The following is a 19561-nucleotide window of genomic DNA, read 5'->3' as shown; positions in this document are numbered from 1 at the left end:
CTGTTCTTGGTGTCTCCATTGCCTACAGCACCGTGGCTACCAGAAAGAGTCGCCCCTTTTTGGGCCAAAGCCGAACATTGAAGATTCACGCCACCAGATCTGCAAATTCCAGGCGCAAGCAGCACGTGAGTCGTGACAGATTGCAGCGCCTAACCATTCCGACGTCCTCAAACCCCATGGATAATACAGTGGCGGCTGCTGCAGATCCGGAGCAATCTCTGTTAACCACGATTCAGCAACAAGCCCAGGAGTTGCAACAACTACGTAATGAAAATGCTGCGTTACGACAGGCTTTGGCCCTCCGCACCAGTGATGTTCCGACAATCTCCGCTTCTACCCCTTGTTTCTCTGGTGAACCAACCAAGCTTCGCGAGTTCTTGGATGCTTTAACGGTGTATTTCGCCTTCCGACCTACTCAATTCTCCCACGACAGGACCAAGGTGGGTTATCTTATCAGTGCCTTATCCGGTCCAGCCTTGGCCTGGGCAACCCCGATGGTGTCCTCCGACGACCCTGTATTGTCAGACTATTCCGCCTTTGTGAGTCGCTTCAAACAAATGTTTAGCCGTCCTGGATTGGAAGCCTCCGCTGAAGAAGCCTTGTGCGACATCCAACAAGGCTCCCAAGACGTCCTGCAATATATAACCCGTTTTCGTCAGCTGGCGGCAGAGACCACTTGGGTGGAACGTACTCTGGTAACATTATTTCGTAGAGGACTCAAAGAAGAAATAAAGGATGAACTAGTGCCTTCTACCAGAGCGGAAGATCTTCGTGGCCTGATGGATCAAGCACTGTCCATCGAATATCGTCTTCAGGAACGGAGATCGGAAAAGAAAAGGAGTAGAGGGTTTACCCAGCCAAGTAGCTCACGTGCATACCTGCAGCGTTCCGAGGAACCTCGCACTCCTGCTAGAGACATCGAAGGGGAACCCATGCAGGTGGATACTACCCGAGGTCCGCTCTCTGCTAGTGAACGAGAAGATAGACGCAAGAGAGGGTTGTGCCTGTATTGTGGTTCTGCTGGTCACATACTCCGTACCTGTCCAGTACGTCCGTCCAGACCTTCGGGAAACGCCACCTCCCGTCCTCTGTAAGAAGGGAGGGGACGGGATCTACAGCTATACCTTCCATCAGCTCCTTTAATGACAATACAACTGCCTTGTTCATCTTTCCTGTCCTGTTACAACTTCCTGACGGTCGTCAAGAAAAGACTATGGCATTACTAGACTGTGGTGCTAGTGGTATATACATGGACAAGACATGGGCTGCTGCTAACCTAGTTCCTACTCAAGCAAAAGAAGTACCCGAACAGGTACACACTGTGGATGGATCTTTGATATCCTCTGGTCCTGTAGACACCACTACCCTGATGTTAAGTCTACAGGTGGGAAACCATCAAGAACACATCTCCTTCGATCTTATTACGTCCCCTAACCATACCATCATTCTTGGAATTCCGTGGCTCATTAGACATAACCCATATATAAATTGGGTTACCCGGACAGTCTCTTTGTCTTCGCAATTTTGTCACGAGAACTGTTTTACTTCCGACAAGTATTGGTCTCCGAAAAGATCCTTAGCTACTGAAGGTGCCACTGGTATGTCCATTAATACGGTCCAAGGGGTCCCAGACCACTATTTGGAGTTTCAGGATATTTTCCAAAAACCGTCAAAACCTGTGCTACCTCCACATCGAGAATATGATTGTGCAATTCCATTAGAACCCGGCACAATTGTTCCTTTTGGGAGGATGTACTCCCTCACGGAACCCGAAAGGGAAGTTCTAAAGGAGTATCTGGACGAAAATATACAGAGTGGTCTTATTGTTCCATCGTCGTCTCCGGCTGGGGCCCCTCTCTTTTTTGTGCCCAAGAAGACTAAGGATCTTCGTCCGTGCCTGGATTTTCGAGGTCTGAATAAAATCACCATTAAAGATCGTTATCCTTTGCCTCTCATCAGGGACATACTGGAAGCAATCAGAGGGGCCCAACGTTTTACTAAATTGGATTTACGAGGAGCCTACCACCTTTTACGCATAAGAGAAGGCGACGAATGGAAGACAGCATTCAGGACCCCATTTGGCCATTTTGAATATAGGGTTATGCCGTTTGGTCTTACTAACGCCCCCGCAATCTTCCAGAGATTTATGGACTCAGTGTTTTCAGACCTACTTAATCAGACAGTCGTGATCTACCTAGATGACATTCTTATTTATTCTAGAAATCCTGAACTCCATACTTCCCATGTGAAACAAGTTCTTCAAAGACTTCGTGATCATCAACTATTTTGCAAACCAGAGAAATGTGAGTTCGACATAACGGAAGTCAAATATCTGGGCTATCATTTAAGTCCCACCGGCATAGCTATGGATCAAGAAAAGGTACAAGCTATCCTAGAGTGGCCTTCTCCTTCTACCATAAAAGAAACACAATGTTTCCTAGGGTTAGCAAACTTCTATCGACAATTCATTCTAGACTTTGCCAGTCAGACTAGCCACATAACTCACACCTTAAAGAAGGACAATTTAAAGAAGGGGTTTGTCTGGACTGAGGCTGCTGAAGCAGCCTTTCAAAGCTTAAAGAGAGCCTTCACCCAAGCCCCCATCTTAAGACATCCAGATACCACCAAGCAATTTATAGTAGTAACTGATGCTTCTGAGAGAGCCATTGGAGCTGTCTTACTCCAACGACAAGAGGATGATGGCCTTGAACATCCTGTTTTCTATTTGTCTCATATCCTTTCCACAGCTGAACAACATTATTCCGTACTTGAAAGGGAATTATTGGCTCTGAAAACAGCCTGCCTTGAGTGGAGGCAGTTTCTGATGGGTTCCAAGGAACCATTTGAGGTGAGGACAGACCACCGTAATTTACAATGTTTAAGAAATTTTGTATGCCAGAATAGTCGTCAGGCCCGCTGGGCCTTTTTCTTCAGTCAGTACGATTTTTATATTACATATATTCCAGGATCTCAAAACATTCTGGCTGATGCTCTGTCTCGCCGATATCCAGAGTGTTCTCCTTCCTCATCCCAGTATCTTCTAGAACCCAGTAAGATCATTGGAGTGGCTCAGTCTTTCCTGGAAGAAGTACAACAAGAATACGCCAACCTATCGGATCATGACATAGAAGAACTAAGACCATTATTGTACAAGAAACAAGGATATTTTTATTACCAAGACCTGATATTCCTCCCTACAAACAAGGTGCAAAAGAAAGCATTACAAATGTGCCATGATTCCCCTGTAGCTGGTCACAGAGGCATCAAAGCCACACAAGAACTACTTTCACGATTTTTTTGGTGGCCTACCTGGAAACTGGATGTGGAAAGATACGTTCAGGCCTGTCCCATATGTGCCCAAGTCAAAATACCTCACACCAGACCGGCAGGATTACTACAACCTTTGCCTGTTCCATCGGCCCCATGGCATACTATCTCTACTGATTTTATGTGTTCGCTCCCACCATCAGCAGGAAACCGGGTTATCATGGTCACAGTGGATTCTTTCACAAAGATGGCTCATTTCACTGGCCTAAAGAAGCTGCCTACTTCCCAAGAACTAGGTCAAATATTCATAGATCATGTCTTCCGTCTCCATGGACTTCCACATACCATAATCTCTGATAGAGGACCTCAGTACATCTCCCGATTTTGGAAGCATTTTTGTAAAACACTGAATATGAATAGAGCCCTGTCTTCAGGGTTCCATCCTCAGACCAACGGACAGACTGAGCGTCTGAACCAAGGACTAGAGCAATATCTTCGATGCTTTTGCAATTCTACCCAAAGTAACTGGAGCACTTCCCTCTCTTTAGCTGAATTTTCCTACAATAACTCAGTCCATAGTGCCTCCAAGGTCACTCCCTTTTTCTGTTCCTATGGTTTTCATCCTACCTCTTTCCCTACTTCTCCACAATCCAACTCTCCTCTACCTGCTATTAACTATTTCTCCAAACGCCTTCTCCAACTCCATAAACTAATTCGATCTAATTTGTTACATACCAAGAGGTATATGAAGAAGGCTGCAGACAAGAGACGTACAACCAATCCAAATTATCATCTGCAAGATAAAGTCTGGCTCTCCTCCAAATTCTTGCCCTCACGTCTCTCTCAAAACAAGTTCACACCTCGTTACTATGGGCCTTTCCGTATTCTCCAGTTGGTCAATCCTGTCACTGTCCGTCTTCACTTACCCCATACATGGAAGATCCATCCGGTTTTTCATGTTTCTCAGCTTAAACCTTACGTGCCTGATCCTTACTCACGTCAGTTTCCTTGTCCACCTCCTGTCCTTGTGAATGATGCTCCTGAATATGAAGTGCAGGAAATCTGTGACTCTCGTCTTTTTCATAAACGACTTCAGTATCTGATTCATTGGAAGGGTTATCCTCTCAGTGAATGTTCATGGGAAGATGCCTCTTCCGTTCACGCTCCTCTCCTGACTCAACGCTTTCACTGTTTATTCCCTCTTAAACCTGGGCCTTCGGGAGGGGGACCTACTGTCGCGCCGCGCGGTGCGGCGCGAGCCGAGAGCTCGACTTCTGCCGGGCGTTCGGCTCGGGCCGCGCACCGCGTTATTAAGACGTGGCGCGCCCCCAGCCTCTCCTGCGCGTTTCGAGGCCCCAGATTTGCTTGGGGCCTCGTTCTTCCTTCTGCCTTTCACTGTCCCAGGGGTCTCTGAACCCTCTTACCTGTTTTTCTTCGTTTCTTTGTCCTTTCTTCTTTTTGCAGTCTGTTGTGTGCCTTTCTTTATGTCTTTTCCTCCTTCCCAGATTCCTGTGCTTTCCCAGCATTCCTTGTTTCCTATTCTCTATGGTTCCTCTACTATTCTGTTCTATATATTGTTTCCCTATCTAAGATGGTGTCCTTTTACTTCCTGTGGGTCACTTCCTGTTTTTTGGTATATAAGGGCTGTGTTTTTCCTCTTTCTTTGCGCTGCAACACTTTCTGCTCAGTTGGTGTCTTCGCTCCTGATTTCCTTGCCTTTTGGTTTTGGACTCAGCATTCTGTGTTTTCTGATTTTTGCTCCTTTTGGATTCCTGTTTGTTTGTTCTTGTTTTTCTCCAGGACTTTTCCTGTTTGGAGGTTTTTCCCCTTTGGAAGGGGTTTTTCCCTCTGGCGCTACTTTCTGAAGGGCACGGTCTGTTCTTGGTGTCTCCATTGCCTACAGCACCGTGGCTACCAGAAAGAGTCGCCCCTTTTTGGGCCAAAGCCGAACATTGAAGATTCACGCCACCAGATCTGCAAATTCCAGGCGCAAGCAGCACGTGAGTCGTGACAGAGAGACACTTGCATGATAAAAAGGAACTTTCATCTAACGTTTTCTATCGCTTGCTGAGTGAGTATGTTGAGACCATGGATGCGAAAGATTGTTATGTGTGTACGCAAATACCTACCTCAGTAGTGGAAGGGGTAAAATATCACAGCATGCCTCTTACATATGGAATTACATGTAGTATTATAGCTTCCAGATTTTTTGGTCAAAAGGATATTCATTATTTCTACACTAATTATGATGTTACTTTTGCATATGTCCCCATAATAGGGCATTTGAGTAAAATAGCTAGAGATTGGTATGCCAAATTAATGAGGGAATTCTTTGAACCAATGTCACCTTTTCACACAGCTCACGCACATAGAGAGAACCTTACATGCTTGCTTTCACCAGTAGAAATAGAATTTTTAGATCGCACTGATGATAGGAAGAATGAAATGAAGGAGAAATTAGAGAGGGAATTACACGAAAGGACGTCTGTGGATAATTATGCTTTTGCTGCAATAAAAACACAAGGGAAAATAGCTTTAGATACATTGCATGTAGGCAGATTTTGTATACATAGATTTCAATCATATTATGACACAGTTTTTGTGGGAACGAGTGAATGTAAACATACATATGCATTTCAGTCTAAGTGGACGTTCATGCTGAATGGACAAGATCCAGTTATTCCTGGAGTATATTATATTTGTGGACTCAACGCCTATTATCGTCTTCCTAAAGGATGGTATGGGAGGTGTTATTTGGGAATAGTGTTCCCAAAAGTTTACCAACTAGATGACTTAAAGAAATTTCCAAAGCTGTCTGAATCACATCGTGTTCAGAAAAGGGAGACAGCTTCTGGTGTGGTAGGAGACATATTTGGAGCATTGATTCCTTCAGTAGGAGTCATATTGAATTCAATTAAAATACGAAAGTTGTCTACTATTGTGGATAACATGCTGACAAAGTTTTCAGGAGCTATAATCCTGATGGATGCTGAACTTGCTGCAGAAAGAGCTATGACTCTTCAAAATCGGCTTGCCTTAGACATTCTTTTAGCAAAGGATGGCGGCGTTTGCAAAATGCTTGGTACACGTCACTGCTGTACTTATATACCAGACAGTAGTGGAAAAATTAGAACAATGCTTACGAACTTAACCAAAGAAAGCGTAGATTTGAAGGAATTGAAAGAGCCCGGAGTTTGGGAGAAGGTTGGAAAGGGATTTGCTTCTGTGGGAAATTGGCTCAGCAACATTTGGAACGGATTGTTATTAAAGATAGTAAAGGGAATATTAATAGTATTAATTTGTTTATTAGGTCCTTGGGGAATATGGAAAGTTATTAAAATAATAAAAGCAAGGAACAAAAGAAAGAGAGAGGAGAAGATAGAAAACAAAATGGTGGAAATTTATAGAGAAAAATCAAAAGGGACTAAAAGAAAAAGGGAATTGACCGAAGTGCCAAATTACTATACAGAATTTTAATGGAATAAAATTTGTGGGTAGACTTGATGTGATGACATAATTAGTCATCAGAGGAGGGATTGATGACGCAGAAAAAGAGGGTCCTACATATATTCACACATATTGCATAATCAAATTAATAATATAGAGTGATGTTAGTAAAAGAAATAATATACGAGGGAAAATGTGCCCTCGGGGTAGTTCGCCATCATTGTAAACGAGCTTTATTAATCATGAAGTATTGAAAATGTAGTAATCCGTCATAATCGCAAATGTATGCCATGATTTCTTGTTTGAAAACTGTTTTTGCTAAGCTTAAATTTAGTATAGGCTTTAGCCTAGTTGCTTGGCTTCAAATTCTAACTGCGTGATTCTTTTTTCCTTGAACTAATGAAACATATATTCTTGCTTGAAGTTGTATTTTTCCAGTAGAAACTGGCTGGTACACTTATCTCCAAGGTTACGTGCTAGGCCAGTTACATCCCCTTTGATACAAGGTCAGTCTCTGCAGGTGCGGACAATGAAGGTACAGATAGTAAAATAATTGGCAAACCATGAGACAATTTGTGTTCCAAGGCTCCAAGGCTCCAAGGCTAATGTATGCACAAATAAGTTCTAGTAAAAGGCAATTTTTCATTGGACAATTTGAAGCCAACCTATGAACCCTCCAATGGAAGACCCTGCAGAATTTGGAATGTTTCTTACTTAAACCCACCGAACAAAGATAAGTCAGCCATTTTCCTCGATGCCAGTTTGAAGCCTGATGCCAGACTCCATTTTGGACGACACCCTGATACCCTTTTCTCTATTCGAGAGAAAGAGACTTAAGAATTCTCACCCTAGAGACTTTAACTTTGATTTGCCCCGTCTTGCCTATGCAGTAACTTTGCCCCATTCTCCTTGCCGCTGCAAGGAAACTTGCCCTTAACTTTGCCCCTTCGAAACTTGCCCCATGCTGATTAACCGGTACCTGAAGGATGAAGCTTTTCTTGAATGCTGATTGTATTTGGTAAATATGAAAGGATAAATGTATTATGCATTGTGTTTTTCCTTTTAGGTACCAACTGCTATTTTGACAGGGCCCTAGCTAGAAGTTTTCCAAATTTGTGTTGACTAAATTCGTTTCGCATGAAGCCCCACATGCCAATGCTAATTAGAGGTTAGTCGAGGTATTCATTCAATGTATCATGAAGAATTGAAATCTTGTTATGCTGACCGAATGTATGCAATTAGTCAAATACAGTTAGTCACATTGGTGATTTGCATTGCTATAACAGAGTGTATCATCATCCAGATTTTGCGTAGATTGCGTTTCTTCCACCGTTATGGACAGCTAGTAATGTTCATATACATATATCAATTGGTGTTGAGACATATATATATCGTGCTAGCTTTGTTAATATAGGGAAATAAATTCACTAACTTTTAATAAACTGGTGTGGTTATTCATGACTGAAAGGTCATGGTGCGCCGAAATACAAACTGTTATTGATTTCTGATGTGCTATATTGACCTATTAATTGGGTATTGATTACCGATTACAGTAGTTATTGATTATTGATCTGAGTGACTCGACTATTTTAGGATGAGGAGAGCCCGACTCGGTTAAAAGATTCACCGACCTCCAACGTGTCCAGGTACAGGTAATTTATAAGGGCTGGACGCGTTACCAGTAGCAAGAGCTACTGAGTGTCTTACGGTGCCCTACGTGGGCCAGGGCATGCCAGGCTGAGCCCTTTCGAAACCAAAAGGCCAATATTGAAGAGGACGCCACGGGTCCTTTTAATGCCGCCTTTGCTAGCTGCAACAAAAAAACTTTACTTCTGTGCCTGTCGCACCGGGTTTGCAACGCAACAACGCCTGTAGTCCTTTTGTGATACGCGGGACAAAGCCACGTGGCAGGTACCATTGTTTGCTTATGTAGTTCCGGGGCTGAAATACTACTTCATTGAAATTCAATAACCAAGTTACTGCCCCTTAGTTTTATTGTGATGGCCCAGGATTGTGGTGCTACATAAACTGTCAAATTAATATCATATTGCCTGCTTTCTTCCTTAATTATTTAGTCATTGTATTTATGAATTAGTCAAGCATTGTATTTTAATTTCGCGTGTAAAAGATTGTTTCATTAGTTACAAAGCCCAAGCCTCTGATAAAGGTTTCTTTGATTCGCTTCTTACATATCACCCATTGTAGTCCCCCCTCCCCGTTTTTTAATCTCACTTACAGCTTTGGTGCCTTTACGGGCAGTAAATTGCAGCTCTGTTGGTTGTATGTTCAGAGCTATGTCTTAATGTTTGTTGTACTTTATTTAACATTAATGGTTGCCTACATGTTCTTTTTACAAGAAGCACAATAATCGCGTCCCACAAGGGGTGGGCATTCCTCCACTCGCCTTCCACCCTCATGCTTCACTGTACATAAACACGAGCCACCAATGTAGACATCAGCAACATAAATCATTTATTTGCATCATTTCATGTCATTCTCAGGATTCAGCATGCAGCTTTTGGTGAGCCTCGTAGTGTGTCTGCTCCTATCTTTGAAGATATGCCAATCACAAGCGGACCCGGAAATATCAGAGGCCCAAGGTCCTAGAGCTTCGTGTGCCAACTGGATGGGAGGACTTCCTGGCTACCCTGGTCACAATGGTGTCCCGGGAAGAGATGGCCGAGACGGGAAGGATGGCGACAAGGGGGAGAAAGGAGATCAAGGTATGTGCTCTCTTTGTGTATTTATTTCATGGCTTTGTAAAGTGCGCACTATGAACCAACACTTATTTTGTGCTGGTGACTGCAGGTGGTGGGTCCTAGCACTCATTTCTGGGGACCAGGGCTTGCATGATCAGACCTTGACCCAAAGCAAGGGAGAGAAAGGAAAAACAGGGAGAAAGCAAAAGATAAAAAAGAGACAATAGTAGAAAGAGGAAGAATGAGGAGGGGGGCCAGGGGCGGCTCCTTCGCTATGGCAAAGGAGCGTCACCCCCCCGGCCAAGAGCCAGGAGATGAAAATTAAAACAATATGTGCTCTATTGTTTTTTTTTTCATCTGCTGGCTCAGCCAGCAGTACAGGGAGGGGTGGGCTGGGCCACTGGAGGTGGATGGAGTACAGAGTGCACCTTAGTGCCCATGTGTGTTAGGCCTGTAGTCTTAGGCCGTCCAAAGGTACATGCGCACTTAGGTTTTTCCAGCCCGGCTGTGTTTAACAGCTGAGCTGGAGATACTGCACAGAGCCCAGGGCACTGTCTGAGCGTCAGTCACTTTCCAATCCTCTGTTTTCATGCTATGTTTGGCATGAAAGCAGTGCCAGGATTGCTGGGGATTCTGTGCTGGTGTCACAGCGAATGTTGGTGCATCACATGGAGGGAAGTGGAGAGCGAGACGGCAGGAGACGAGACGGTGGTAAGGTAAGTTAATTGTATTTAATTTATTTATTTATTTTTATTTTACCCCTCCATCCCCGGCCCCTTCCCCTTCCCGTTCCTCTCCCCTTGAGATTTGTAACAGCCGCTGCTGGAGGGGGCATGGAAGAAGAAAGGGCATAAGGTAACTCAAGACTGGGCAGCCTCCTCCAAACAACTGCTTCCTCCTAGAAATTACACCAGTGTGCCTCCAATCGCCTCCAAATTGCCCACAATTTGCAAATGAACATGGATGTAAACGTTAGTATAAACTAGGATAATCATTTTTGGAAAGAGGAAGTGTAGACTTTCATGGTCATTCGCATCAGGATCTACAGTAAAATAATCAACATTTAGGGGCTACTGGCTATTTTGCCAAAGTAAAGTGTACCACTGGGAAAGCCAAAGGAAATGGTGCCACTTACCTCTGCATCACCCTTACTTCATTTGATAGCAAGGGACATTCCGACCCCATTGCTTTGGAACAGTGGCAGCTGCTACCTTTTAAAAGGGGTGGGGAACATAAAAAACAAAAAAAAAATTGATATGGTTAACAGTGAAGGCATTTGCAAAAAATATCTGACTGTCTAATTCTATTTCACAATTATAGCTTGGGTAGAATTTGATTTGATGTTTTATGGCTATTCAAGTAGAGGGGCTACTTTTCAATATGTATTTATGTTATAAAAGTGAACACCTGACCTTCTCGGTGAACTAATTCTGCATGAGGTGTTGATTTTCTAGTCCATCGGATCTGAAATTCTTCAAGCTATCATTGAGGGAGTGATAGTTGGTTTAGAAGATTAGAACAACTCAACTATACATTCTTCGCTATTCAAGCAAATGGTTATTGAAATACAAATCTCAGTCTTATGTGAAAGACTTCCTACTGTTAAAAAAGTGCTGGGTTGCTCCAGATACATGAGGTATTGAAACAAACCTTTAATGATAATGTACAAGACCCATTTTCCTGATTTAGGTTATTGTCATTCGAATTGAACCTCTTGTTCACATAAATGCATAATCTTACACTGTGGAAATTTAAAGGAAATCTGTTCAATTTATATATACGCTGTGGGATCTGCATTTAGAGGTCATCATGTAAACAATAACTGAAAACGAAATGTTTTAAAAGGATGGTGTTACGTTGATTAGCCGTTCTTTTAGCTTCTATATTTTAAGTTCAACACACCATATATGTTGTTTCTATTTGATCGCTATCATGACTTATCAATAAATAAATTATTGCTGGAAAAAGATAACTGTTTGTCAAGTCTGATCAAACTCTCTGCTGAGTTATGTAAAACTTGCAGCTGAGACCTATGACATCCTAGGGAGACAGAAGTTTAACCCTCCAGGGGGCTAGGTAACACTAGCAACTGCAACCTATGTCATCTTAAAGCTATGCTCTTCAATCTTTTTAATGCCACTCATGTAAAAAAAAATCATAGGGCCGCCCTAAAATCACAAACATATTTTCCCACAGTAATTCTAAAAACGGTGGGTCTGAAAATATTGATCTATTCAAACGTTACAATTATGTTTAGTTATCGCGTCTAAAATTCAAAAGCACGATTGACAATATGCTATTGGCAGCTCAGTCTCCCTAAGAGTGTACAGATATCCATAGAGTGAGGGATTTCAATGGTTAGTTTCCCCCCTCGCCCACGTGGCCACCAACATGACATGAGTGATAAAACATTACAGATGGTCAGTTGCTCACCCCCATTGTTTTTTTCCACTAAAACACAGAACTGTTTTCAGCGCTATGTGTGACTTGGTTCCCCAGGGGCAAAGTGAATGCTCCTCTTGGTGAGAGCCTGCACCTCATCCCCGAGATCAAGTCAGGCCCCCAGGAGAGCCCGTCTCACAGTCTGAAGAGGTCCGTTTTAGAAAAATATCAAGTGATCCCCCCCGGGCTACTTAACACTCACAACATCATCCTACGTCATCTTAGGGACAGAGAAGGAGGGCCTCCGGTGGGCCGTGTAACACTTATAGCAGCAAGCTATGCCATTGCAGGGAGGCAGAATGAGAACTCTCATAGGGGATACCTAACCCTTGCAGCAACAACTCCTTTCGTCTTTGGGAGATGGACTTTAGGGCCATACTGAACATCCTCCTGCAATGGATCGGGAACACATTCTGACACTGACACAGTAGATTCTTTGTGACACAACCTATTTAAAGCACTGAGGCTCTTGAAATGTCAATGTAATTTGTATCTATTGTTTCTGCTGCTGTTCACTCGCAGCAGAAGCCTATGCCATCTTTGGGATATAAAAGGGTAGCCTCCAGTGGGCTCTGTAACACAGCAGCAACTTATGATGTCCTAGGGAGACAAAAGTTGGTTGTGTGACGTTACCACGCTTGTCTTTACATCGTGGTTTTTACCACGCATACCAATACCACGATTCTGCATCTGTTTACATTAAAAATACGCTTACCCCACAAACAACTAGCACGCGCATTTACGCCATGCATACTATTAATATTATTATAACTAAACTGTACTGGAGTGTTACGACTGTGTAACACTGCCACCTACTGACGGGCGTGAGTAACAATTCAAAAATCAACCTAAATGTACAAACTTAAATACACATTAAACCTTAATACTCTGAATAAAAATGTATATATATTTTAAAATGCCAATTATATCATTTACATGTTTATGTGTCATAGGAAAAATAAATTCTAGACTTTGAAGTTTCAAAATAATTATCAAACTTTTCCTCCTAAGCCCCCTGCATCCGGCCCCAGGAGTATATTTTTTAATGCAATATATAAATTGCTATTACATCGATACACAGGTGTTACAAATAATACCTACGTATTAACAAAACTATTCACCCATTGCCCCAAACCTAAAAACACTGTATGCCCCCATACCATTACTCACTCCTAAACCCTAGAAATAAACTTTGCACCCTATAGCCATTTCCCACTTCTAAACCCTAAAAACTCTCTTACAAACCAATACCCTTAACCTACACAGCACCCCAAAAACTCCCTTACCATGCAGTTCCCTCACCCTACCCTAAACGTTAAATTCACCCTTACCACCCATATCCCTTGCCCTCCCAATACCCTAAAGATACCCTTACCATCATTTAGCCCTACCCTCCCCAAATGTTAAAATCACCCTTACCACCCAAAACCCTTTCCCACCACTAAACCCTAAAAAAACCCTTACAACCCAATATACTTACCCACCCCTAATCACTTAAATAAATGTATCTTTCTGTCTCTCTATATATAATACTCATTTATGTATAAAATATAAAAATATTATTGTAATAATCATCATAATTTCATTAATAAAATAATTAATATAGTATAATGTTATGTTTTATATATATATATATTACTAAGAGTAAAAATTATGCTTTAAACATCATATTTTGCATTTTGTAAAATAAATCCAACCACCAAGATGTCACATTAGTAATATGAAAAAAATAATTATTATTAAATTAACACTCATGTTTTAAAAAATAATAAGATGATTGAAATACTGCAATTTCACTCACAGGGTAACACTGTCACCTACTGTAAAGAACTGTGATGTATAAATGTGTGTGGTAACAGTCATTCTGTTGTAAAAAATGTGTGGTAATTGTACAACGTTGTAAAAACTTTGGACTAAAGGCTGTTTCCCCAAAAGTTGAGCCTTCCAGAGGACTGTGTGACCCGCGCAGCAGCAACCTATGTCCCTTAGGGAGATAGAACATGGGCTCTCTGATAGGATACGTAACAGTGGCAGCAACAACCCTTCCCATCTGAGGGAGATGGAATTTGGGGGCATAGTGACCTTCTGCCTACAATGAACCAGGAACGCATTCTGGCACTTAGAGGTGCAGGCATCACTGTAGTAAATTAGTGTAACACAACATGTTTAGACCACTGAGACTCAGAAAATCTAAATTTAATTGTTGTTTTTTCTGCTATTCTTCATAGGTACAATTGCTCAGTGAAGATGGTAGTATTACCATGATTCTTCTACTTTTTTCAGAATATACCAATATCAGAGAAATTGATAAACCTTCCCCACTGCTTTTTTGTGAAAACAACCAGAATCGAGTGAATGCTAACACTCTTAAAATGGTGTATTAAAAGGAAAGATTACCACTGATGGAGCATTTCCGGTATGCTCTAATTGGGGCTGACAAATCTTTTCACCCAAGTAGGGGGTAGGAGTAGTTAACATGACATCAATCAATATTTAATTTACAGTATGACTAATTTGGCCACACAATGAATACCCAAACCGGAAATAAATTTGAAAAGGTTTTATTACAAATTAAAACTCATGTTAATGTAGACAATTCTCAAAAACAGGCTGTACAGGTTCAGGAACACCATTCAGTGACCGAACCTCTAAAAGAAGTGCAATCTAATTAACAATAAACAAGCTAAGCATTCTATCACTGCTCTGCAAAATAACAATAATAACACTTGGTGTTCAGAAAATAAACTTTGACCAACCCGTCTAAGCATTAGTGCAAACTAGAATCATCTAAATATCTAGCTAAGACAAAGGGAATCTTCCAAAGTCAGCTTGTGACTAATTGATGTTAGCTGAAATAAAAAACATGAAGACAAAAAATAAAAAAAGAGATAAAGGACAAAAAGAAGTTTGAAAAATGATGGAGCAAAATGAAGTTAACTAAAGTTGGCAAAAAATAAGCAAAAAGGGAAGGTTTCAGCATATCAGTCAAGTGTCTTTTCATGGGTCAAAGGAAAATCTAAGTTCCCTCAGCAAGCGTTTGGGAAAGTTTGGGGCAAGGGCAAAGAGGTCTTTACCTCTCAAAGTTCAAAGGGATCTCCTCACTGCAGCTGACTGAAAGCAATTAATTAAAGTAAAAAGAAAACAGTGATTTGTTCATTGGTAACACCTATGGATCGGAAGATTGCATTGTCCAATCCCTTCATATCATTCGACAGACATCTGCAAGATGCTTGTGGGTTCCTAAGATTGTCCTGGTAAGGTGTCTGTCCTTGGTGTCCTGTACGACTTAATAACTTGTGAAAATCCATGCCAGTAAATATGATGGGGGACTACATTTTTCAACAGTAGTCTATGAGACTTAGTACACGTCTGTTATGAAATTAATTATTGTTTCAAGGGTAAACACTATTAATATCAAGATTATTATAAAATCATAATCAATGATTACATTTCAATTAATATGGTTATACCACACACATTTCATTACTGCACTACATTGAATGCATCTTAATATGGACTTTTACTGCACCACTTTACAATTAACTTGTTATGATGTCACGTTATAATGTCAATAGAGAACCATATAGATCAGTACTGTGACATCAAAGGTAAGAGACAAATCTCAGCTGCACCACTGCTTTCTGACCTGCCACTGTATTAATTAGGTGCAAGGTCTCTCATGAGGCCAATCGTGTTCGCCTCAGAGAAAGAACTATTGGAAAGTAGTAATCAGGGTATGCCTGAGACAGTAGTTTATCATAAGATAAGGGAAGCGTGCCTGCAAGAACTGAAAAAAAAACAAAGTTTAAAGCAATGTTATAGTTAGATATGCAAGAACTTATCTTACTTTGCATTAAAAAAAACTTAAAATTACACTGAAAAACCATAAGTTCAAGTGACTTTATAGGCAAGTGACAATGTCAATTTAAGCGTAACATTTTGAACAAAATAATCACTAATATTTACAAGTTATGGTTATTAAAAGTAACTATAACTCATGCCCCGCCAAGTACAATGTTGTCGTCAATTATGTAATTTCAGATGTTGTGCTGATGTTATCAATGTTGTGATAGAATATGTCATGAGTGATTTAATATGTGAGGTCATAAGCAGAGCATGGCTAGGCGCTAGCGTACGAAGAATTGTTGACTTTATAGCACTGAACTAAACTAACAAATTTAAATTTGTAACTAAAACAACAACAATATTCCAGTATGCTGCACCGCCATTACTTCAGTCCACACAATGATGACTACCATTACTTCGAAAAACAAATTACCGCGACTGAAAATTCCTCAATTTTACCATTTCTTAACCTGATAATTACTGCTACTCAGTTATTGCACATATTTCTGGTGCACATATTTTCTCCCATGGGAAATAGAATACTGATTATACCCAGACAAACTAGTGGCTGGGTTAGTCAAAGTGATGCTAAGGTTATAGTACTTGCTGGTCAAAGTAGGGGAAAAATATGAACATGAATCTGATAACGTGTAGAGATTGTATTAGACATTGTGGGGTTGAAACGTTTGAAAAAGGTATTGATTAATATGCCACAGACCAATAATTGAAGGATCCATGGGCTATTTTGGAAAAGTCCTAAATTATTTTGGTCCCAAAAGACCTTACTTTCATCAGACATCAGGATACCCATCCAAAATAATTGAGGTTTTCATGAAGAAATCGAGACTATGTATAGGGAGGTGTTTTTCTTGCTGCGTTATGAAACTTTATAGAAGAATCAAGGCCTATGACACAAACATAGGTAGCAAAGTTAGGGCTCCCTTTTGAGTTCCCCATTAATTTTTTGCATAGATACTAGGACCAGAAATAACAGTTCTGACCGGATCTCCCAATAGGTTAATAGGAATTACGAGTTCAACTACCCCCAATATGACATAACTGATTGCTCCCTGGATTACTGAGGGTTTTGTACAGGTTTTGCCTGGCTTCATGGAGTTCAACGTTCACAGTTACCACTTACTCTGAACAGGTGGTAATTGAGAGCCACAGCAGGTTGGAAGTTGGGGGAAGCAGGACAGAGTCCTCAGGTGGCTGTACCTGCTAGTTCGTAAAGGGTCCCTTAGTCGGTATGATGCAAAAGCGAACACCAGTATTGTGGTGCAGGGAAAACTCGGACAACAATCAATTCAGGCCATTATCCTCACACCAAAATACAGGGATTACAAGTTAATAATAAATGGACCTGCTATTAGCAGGCTCAGTTCCATGTGTTTTACCATTCCTGGAATCTGAAGGACTCCAATGCACATCTATTTACCACAAGTTTGGTGTAGGTGGTAAATGGATGCACGGGGCCTTGTTTTGGCCAAGGTATGCATGGTACGGGTAGCCTTGGTGGGCCAAGAGTAGAGGGGAGAGCTGACGAGAGTGTTTGCTGTACCCTCCATGATGAGGGTGATTTGGGGATGGGTGCAGTAACTTTTAGATGTCCTCACAGCTCCTCTTTCAGGTTCAGGTCTTTGGGCCACAATTACTGGGGCTGGACTTTGCAGCTTGGGGACAGAATAATACATGTTTGCCTGGAATGATATCCCCCCGGAAACCGATCCAGGTGGCTCATAGTAGGGGCCTAAATATATTTACTAAAATCAAATGTTGTATGTAAGATGCTCCTGATACGGCAACCACTGTCAGACTAGGGGATTTTATGTATTATGAAGTTTGGTTATATCTGTTTTTTAATACTTTTCTGTAAACCGCTATCTATATTCAAATGTAATAAGCTTGAACTAGATAAATTAGAGAACACAGTAAAACAAAATGGCTGCTGTCAGCAAAAAGTAAAACAATGCAGATTTAATATAAAATCTATGAGAATAATTATGCTCTGAATGACTTAAAAATATGTTATTAGGGTATTGTGGAGCATAGCATGATATCAGGGGATAGTGAGATAGCTCAGTGGGTTTAGCACCAACTGATAAAATTGATCAGAGGACTGTACGTGAGCACAGCCACATGAGTTTTTCAAAGCTGTGACATGGATAAAATGAGTACAGTTGATTGACAATAGCAGCTATTAAATAAGTACCTAAGGGCATTTCAGTGTGTGGCATTCACTAATCATTTTATCATGACGTGACCGACAAGAGGTGTCAGAACACATTTTTCGAGTAAAAAGGTATTGAAATGTGTATGGCTCCAATTAATATAATTGTTCAAATTGAACATTAGCCATTGGAAACTCTGGAAGCTGTAGGTGAGCTAGTTCAGTTCCAATGATTCTCTTCATTGGCACAGGTAAATGATAACTCTGTTTTGAGGAATTGGGAACATTCCTTTATGATATATTTCTTAAAAAATAAATGTTTGAATTAAATAAAGTTGTGCATTGAAATATATTTCTCTTTCAACCCTACAGGTGAACAAGGGCCAAAGGGAGACCAGGGAGAGGCCGGAGTGACTGGTGTAGAAGGTGCCCAAGGATTACCGGGATCCCCCGGGCTAAAAGGCGAGCGAGGAGAAAGCTCCCTCACCTATCACTCGGCTTTCAGTGTTGGCTTAGTCTCTAAAGATCCTCCACCCAACATGCCCATCAAATTCACTAAAATCTTCTACAATGAGCAGAAGCACTATGACGAAACCACGGGCAAGTTCCTCTGCGTGATTCCGGGCACCTATTATTTCTCGTACCACCTCACTGTGTACCTGAAAGATGTGAAGGTTAGTCTGTACAGGAGTGGGAAGGCCATCATGTTTACTTACGACCAGTTCCAAGCCACCAACCTGGATCAGGCTTCGGGGTCTGTGCTGCTTCACCTGAAGGCTGGCGAAGAGATCTGGCTGCAAGTGTTTGGTGAGGGAGCATACAATGGGATTTACGCTGACAATATTAATGACTCCACTTTCACAGGCTTCTTACTTTACCCAGACATGGCTTCTTAATAAAATTTGCTTTCATGTGGAAGGGAAAAGCAAAACTAGACACTGACTGTTTTTCCAGTGCCTACTAAACCAACATAGCGCTTATATCAGTGTGTCACGAAATCATTTAATTTAGTTGTATTTGGCATCATGGTTTATTCACAGGCATGTGAATCCAATTAGTTAACACTTCGAAAAGCATTACAAACTAAAGACTACCAAAGAATATGGGAGTATGGATAGATTTTGGGCTTGCATCCACCAAAAACTTCAGCATTCTACAATGCATATACCTTTGAGATGATCTTTTCTTAACAGGTGCACTGTCTCACAAAAATGTAATGTGAATTTTTGAAAATGTTTATCATCAGAAAATGTGTAAGCCTACTGTAGAGTCAATATATTATTCAATCCCTAATAGTACTGAATAGTACAAAAAACTGACTATTATTTTTCAGCAATAAAAACTGCTTAATCACATAGATTTCAACAGCTTGTTTTTGTTGGGAGGAACTGGATTTTACATTCTGTGTGTATTCAATGACAGAAACATAACATGCTGGACAAAACATGGTATGTGTTGGGAACACAATTTGTGTGTTTTTGATACAAGAAGTTTCTTAGTTGCTATATGTTGGAGTTACGAATCTATGTAATGCATAATCCTATCTTGAGGAACCAAAACCCTACTGTGCTCATTATAAACCTCAGTGTAAATCACAATTCATGAGGTGGGAAACCTCACAGCAGGAGAAATTAAACATTTGCACCCAAAGAAGGTCCCTCGCCATCCGGAAACTTTTGGCACCTTCTTC

At 41.1% G+C, this 19561-nt stretch overlaps 1 protein-coding gene across 2 annotated transcripts in view; it reads left to right on the top strand.

Moving 5' to 3' along the window:
* Positions 1-19226, top strand: part of LOC138265748 (adiponectin-like) — a 390833-nt gene extending 371607 nt beyond the window's left edge. For both annotated transcript variants that reach the window (XM_069213750.1, XM_069213749.1), the window contains 2 exons: positions 9216-9437; positions 18244-19226. In XM_069213750.1, coding sequence (XP_069069851.1) covers positions 9224-9437; positions 18244-18767 — 738 coding nt within the window. In that variant the 5' untranslated portion in view covers positions 9216-9223 and the 3' untranslated portion in view covers positions 18768-19226. The remainder of the gene's footprint in view (positions 1-9215; positions 9438-18243) is intronic.
* Positions 19227-19561: the final 335 nt, after the last annotated feature.

Source organism: Pleurodeles waltl, chromosome 11 (genome assembly GCF_031143425.1).
Source record: "Pleurodeles waltl isolate 20211129_DDA chromosome 11, aPleWal1.hap1.20221129, whole genome shotgun sequence".
Classification (NCBI taxonomy): Eukaryota; Metazoa; Chordata; class Amphibia; order Caudata; family Salamandridae; genus Pleurodeles; species Pleurodeles waltl.
Note: the sequence above shows the minus strand (reverse complement) of the source record. Positions and strands in the feature narration are given on the sequence as shown.